The sequence below is a fragment of the Pecten maximus genome, chromosome 1 (assembly GCF_902652985.1).
Source record: "Pecten maximus chromosome 1, xPecMax1.1, whole genome shotgun sequence".
Lineage (NCBI taxonomy): Eukaryota > Metazoa > Mollusca > Bivalvia > Pectinida > Pectinidae > Pecten > Pecten maximus.
The window spans coordinates 3,438,859-3,445,477 of NC_047015.1; the positions used below are offsets into that span (position 1 = coordinate 3,438,859).

General features: G+C 34.9%; 1 protein-coding gene across 1 annotated transcript; it reads left to right on the forward strand.

Annotated features, from left to right (window-relative positions):
• The first annotated feature begins 616 nt into the window (after positions 1 to 616).
• LOC117322575 lies at positions 617 to 2,773 on the forward strand. Its single transcript, XM_033877546.1, has 2 exons — positions 617 to 1,069; positions 1,351 to 2,773. Exons 1-2 carry the CDS (start codon positions 754 to 756, stop codon positions 2,523 to 2,525), a joined length of 1,491 nt encoding a protein of 496 aa, XP_033733437.1. The 5' UTR covers positions 617 to 753; the 3' UTR covers positions 2,526 to 2,773.
• Positions 2,774 to 6,619: the final 3,846 nt, after the last annotated feature.

Below are 6,619 nucleotides of genomic sequence, written 5' to 3' on the forward strand. Positions count from 1 at the left end.
AACCTAATTCAGATTATAGATATTTTTTTTTTTTTTTTGCCAATCATCAAAAAATAATTAATTTTTATAAACATTTTTCTTCACAATAAAGATATTCAATAAATAGAGGTTACACAACGAGTGGTTGTTGGATATGGAATTTATTTCACACGAGTAAGTTATTTTTTAAAAGTTACAAAAGACACGAGCTTTTGCCAGTGTTTTTTGCAACTTTTAAAAAATAACTTACGAGTGTGAAATAAATTCCATATCCAACAACCACTTTGTATGATTCGCAAAAAAAAAAAAAAAATATCTATAATTTTTTGAAAAACATTCACAGGTAGATATTATATATATGGGTAGTGTTAGATGGTAATTACAGGTAGGTAGGAGCTTGACACAGCATGCTATAAATGGACCCCTGGGGGATAATTGGGGACTTGACAAAACTATAGCCAGGTGTTAAAACAGGCACACCTTAAGACTGATCCTCATCTGATACATATATATAGGTAAGGTGTTATGGGGGTCCATAAGGTGGTGGTGAGGTGGGGTTCGGGCCCTGGGGCCCAGGTGGCCATTACAATAGGCATGTCCTGAGAGTACCAATTATAGATACAGGTACATAATTTTATTTCATCTGTTACACTCATTATCATTGGTTGGAAAATTAAGGTTATTTCTTCATAGCCCGAAAAAAATTACGTCATTTTTTATGACGTAATACACGTAGAACTACTTTTGACGTCGTCTGCTTGCAATATTATCAATATGTCGTTCAACGTCGGCAATCCTGATGATATTTTCGGATTGGATATCGAACAGAACCATTATAAACCCATCGGAGATACCGAACTCGATGCAATATTATCATTTTTTGGATCTGCTTCTGATGACATTTCCCCTCAAAAAGCCAATCGGGAAATGAACGAGACACTTGAAGACTGTCAGCTGTCTATGCCTACTCCATACACACAACCGAAACGCTTTCCAGAGCTCCATGAATCCAGTTTGCAAGAGATAGAGAAAAATCGACAGGCCAAAGCGACGAAGAAAAATACCAAATGGGGATTGAAAGTGTTTCAAGGTAAATTATAGATTATTCCATCATTCATAGCTGAAATTTATTCCATTTCAAAGAAATTTTAATCGAAATTTTGATTACACAGACCAGGAATTGAACCTGGATCCCTCGGACATGAAGCCCGAGTACTCTACATTGAGCTACCTGTGTCTAAAATTTCATAAACAATCTTTAGATCTATAGGCTACGCTATGTCCCGATTACAATTTTAATATGATTTTTTTTACATAAAGCAACTAATGTCTCAGCGAAAAAGCTTATAGGCCATTTTTCATTTTTTAAAGCATGGAGCACGGAGAGGTACGGAGAAGAAATCGATTTCGGTACAATAGACACTGGCAATTTAAATGACAAGTTGAGGGTGTTTTATGCTGAAGCAACACCGAAGAACCCAGAAAAGAGAGAAAAAGAAATGACATCCGATCAGGCCAGGGAGTACCATAAAAATTCAATGAAGAGCATAAGGGGAGCCCTGAATAGACATATAAAAGATGTAGGTCGGGATATGGACATTGTCCGGGACAAGGATTTTCGTTCGGCGAACAACATGTTGGATGGCAAATTAAAACAGAATATCGTGGAAGGAAAATCGCGTCCAACACAACATAAAACCATCATCGAAAATGATGGCTTAATTAAGATCGGCACTTACCTTCATCAGAATGTAAATCCAGTAATCCTCAGACTTAGAGTCTGGTACGACCTATCGATACACTTTGTCTCACGTGGCCTAGAATTCCATTCCCAATTAACACCTGAATCCTTCACATTTCACACTGACGCAGATAGCACAGAATATGTCACTCTGTCGCACGAAACAAAACAAAAAAATCGCCAGGGTGGTCTTACTAGCATTGACGCATCGTCCGACAAAAGAATGTATGCCACTGGAAATATCCGTTGTCCTGTACAGTCGCTTAAACTTTTTCTACGAAAAACACCTTCTGATGCGAAACATCTATTCAATCACTGTGACAAAGACGCAATGAATCATCCAGAATCATTTGAATGTTGGTACACTAAAACACCAGTTAAACAGTACCAGTTCGCGAGATTCATGGCGGATATTTCCAAAAACGCCATTTGTTCAAATACGTACACCGCCCATTGTTTACGGGCCACTAGTATCTCCAAACTGAGTGAAGCTGACGTTGAACTCAGACACATTATGTACTATTCAGGTCACCGTAACGAAAGCTCTATCAGAAGCTACAGTCGGGATTGTTCTGCAAACCAAAAACGTGTAATCAGCAACACTTTAGCTTCGCTAACCAATCAAAACTGCGACCATAATCAAAATGGCGTAGGCCCACTTGCCGCCGCGGAAAAATACAACTTGCCTTTGATACCGTCCAACTCATTACCGATGACATACGCCTCCTCGAGTAGCAATGTTCTGTCGTCAGGGCTGTTTTCAAACTCATCTTTCAATAACTGTGTGTTTAATTTTCCTCACTAGGCTCCTACATAAACATTCCAGTGACTGATTTGTTAGTCTAGTCTACATCACCGTGAGTGACTGATGACTGGGCTGTCAATGGACTAGTGCGAACTGGATCAAACCGGATCGGCATGATCGTTTTCGCGGGAAATTTTAAAAGCGGCACAGTTATTGGCCTAAATGAACTGCTGGTTTGCTATTAATGCGCCGCACATAAATCTATTAATTTGTTGAAATAAATTGAATAAATGATGGTTTATGTCTTATAAGCATTGTTTTTAGTTATTAAACTAAAATTATAAGCATTATTCTCAATTTTTTTGGGGTTTATGAAGTCATAGACAAAAAAACGGAGGGGCATTCTTTTTCATAGACGCTTCGCGTCTATGAAGAATGCCCCTCCGTTTTTTTGTCTATGACTTCATAAACCAAAAAAAAATTGAGAATAATGCTTAAATGTTCATAACTTTTTGTGTAGATATTATATGTCTCTTACAGAACATAAATGAGAATATACGAAACTTCTGATTCTTGATTATGTGCTTTGAAATGATTTCATGGTTGAATTAACAGATATTAGTGATGTAACAATACATTAAATTTAAAGATATTTTTGTCTGATAAATTAATAAATATTAAAATATATGTACATATACAGTGTACTTGAAAAAAATCTAGAAACAGTCATCAAGGCCTAAGGTAGAATTAATCAATGATATAAAATGTATATTAATTACATCTAAAAAATAAAAAATAAATGAAAAGCATCACAATTTTGAAATCAGGAAAATAAACCTTAATTTTACACTATAATGAAATCTTTTAAAAAAAATAGTGATAGGAAAACCCACAAATCCAATTGATAGAGTTTAAATTCCTCTTGTGCAATATAAGAACCGCAGTTATTTTGAGTTAATATTAGATAAAATTTTATCAACATTTGAATATACATTTTGTACCTGGTAAAGTCAGGATGACAGATATAAGGCAGTCAATTTACACAGGTCTGTATATGTAATAACTACAGGTATCTAACACAGGTGTCAAGTGGCACTATCCATTACCTGTATCGGGGGATTTGTGGTCACACCTGACTGGACGTAGTGCACTACTAGTTTACCTGTAGCTTAAATGTAGTGCACTACTAGTTTAAATGTAGTGCACAGGAGTGCATTAGGAGTGCACTAGGGTGTAAAGGTTAGCTTACACTCAACTGCACACATTATACAGAAGAATAAATTTATCAATATCAGTGGTACACATTATACCGAATAATAAATTTATCAATATCAGTGGTACACATTATACCGAATAATAAATTTATCAATATAAGTGGTACACATTAAACAGAAGAATAAATTTATCAATATTATGGGTACACATTATAAAGAAGAATTATCAATATTAGTGGTACACATTATACAGAAGAATAAATTTATCAATACTAGAGGTACACATAAAACAGAAGAATAAATTTATCAGTACGAGTGGTACACATTATATAGAAGAGTATAGAGATTATAGTGATCAAGATTTAATATACCTACATTATATGTATCTATGATTTACGTTTATCCAACTGTCTCCGATAGTCAATATAAGTTGGACGTTCAAATTTATAGTGTTTTTGCACCTACATTCTGCTGATTCGCTCAGAAAAATAGCATAATAATCCTAGTGTCTTGGTTAAACTCGCTTTAATGTACAGAATATAGTTTGCCCAAATTTGGTCAGAATGGTCAGAGGCATAATTTGGTGAAGGGGAATAAATTTTGCATAAATGGTTATTCTGGTCCCCAAAGGGCCGGAGTGGTAAGTTTCCATTGGGGAAGTAGAAGCAGGGACGTATCATATGTTATTATTATATGTCCCTGGTAGAAGTAAGTCCTTTAAATCACTACTAGTAGTTGTGAACCGGTACAACGACTCACAGAAAACGGATCTATCCGGGTGGTCGATACAGGCCCGTTAGGTCTTTGTTTAAATAAAAGAAATAACCTTTAGTCTAGTTAAAAAAATTTCATTCGTTTATTTTATTTCCATTTTTCCAATATACATTATTTTTAATTTCATAGTAATGAACAACGTGTATGATGGGGGTGTGTTTGAAAGAGTTATCTTTCTTTGTGTGGTCTCTGTTATTATTTGAGGTCAAGGATTTTCACTGAGCAACGATTGACCAATCACCGCTTCTAATTACATTCGGACTACATTAAATATTTAATAGCTTCGTTGATTTATTTTCTTATGTTCTTTCCATATATTATTTAATTTCAAGATGAATATAAACTATGTGATAGAAATACATATTACTATTTATTCGTTACAACTTGTCGGAATAAATTTCTTAAAAATCATTGCGGAATAATATTGTTTACATTGGATGCGTGATAGGGTTACTAAGAGTCGCCATGTTTAAACAATATGGCGGAACGTGTGTGGGAAATAACGTAACATCATGATATTACTCCAAGCAGTAGGTATGTAAACACTTTAGATTGATGTTTTGCATTATTGAATTAGATCAGCAGAAAATGGGTTTAAAACGACGTTCTGACATGTAAATGTTTCCAAAGAATCCAGGAGTCGTTCAAAAAGAACACGAAAGTACAAGTTATAGACTAACACACAACAGTAACGTTAAGTAGGCCTACTGTACATTACTGAATTGAGTATAGGTCTACTACAGCGTGTAATATTCCGTGTATGTGTGTATCTGTACTTTAGTCTTCATGCTTTTAAATGGGATGTTTGTGATTGGGAATGATCTGAAGGTTGTAAGCGTACATATTATATGTTGATTACCTGCAAATTGTGTTGAACATTTCATGACCCGAAATGTTACTGTACAGTGGAGTAGGGTTTGGAGTGGAATTTGATAACGTGTTCAGATTAGATGACCTAAAGTATTTCATTGTTATATGTACCATACTTTCAATGTATGTAAATTTTGTCAAAATATGTAATGGATATCTTTCTCACAGTGTCCGAACAGTTCATATATGGCATTGTACATGTAGTTCCCAAGAAAGAAATTGGTCACTTCTTTGAATAGTAGGATATTTTCCATGCTCATAGAAGACGTATAGTAGTGCATGCATACAAATGACACTCGTGGACTTCAAGGCACACCTTTTACCCATAGTCATTGAAGCACTTTCATAAACTGTCGTACATATACACAGTTTTTAACTGTCTAACATCCATCCTACTGTAAAAAAAAATCACTGTAAGTAACCCTCCCCGCCCAATCACAAATTGCGCAAGTCAAAATCATCAGTTCTTTGATGACAACTCTGCAACCATAAGAAGAAGACATCCTGGCCTTTTCGTCTCATCATTTTGGGAAGAAAATTGGTGAATTGGAAAAGTTGACAAATATGAAATAATTTCAATTGGGAATGGGGCCATTCAGTGATACATGTACTTCCTACATGGAAAAGATCACTGGCATAACAAAGATATATAAAATAATTCATCAAAATCAGGAAATTACACTATTTCAATATAACATTCACAAAATGTGCCTGCAATTAAAGTGTATATATGTATATCAACTATTTCCCACTTGAATAGGGCAATGAAGTCTTAACTCTGACTTTAAAATAACTTTGGTTACTTCACTATGAAAGTAAGACAGGTCTTTCACTTCCCTTTTGGCTTTTAAAGGGAAGATAAAACATTATGCCATATACTATAGACGTATACGTATATGCACATTCCTTCAAAGCCAAGAGACAAAACTGTATCTCAAATAATGAAAGCCGACTTACTTCAGGATAATTAGAGTTGACTAGATACCTTGTTACATTATATAAGGTAAAGTTTCCTTCCTTATAGTGGTAATACAATGTATGTAATTTGCTACCAATCCCTGACATTGTTAAATCCAGATATAATACTATAACACAATCATATTAACCACATGTATGGGGGCCTCCTGCAGACTTGTTTCTCTGTCCTTTTTATGGTATTAAGTCACACAGCTATTCTGAAATCATGAAAACTGGTCTGCTGGAACACATTGGATTTCTCTTTTGTTTATATTTATCTAAATGTACCTTTAGGAAGTCCTTTATTGTATACATGTAACACCACTGTCATCACATAGT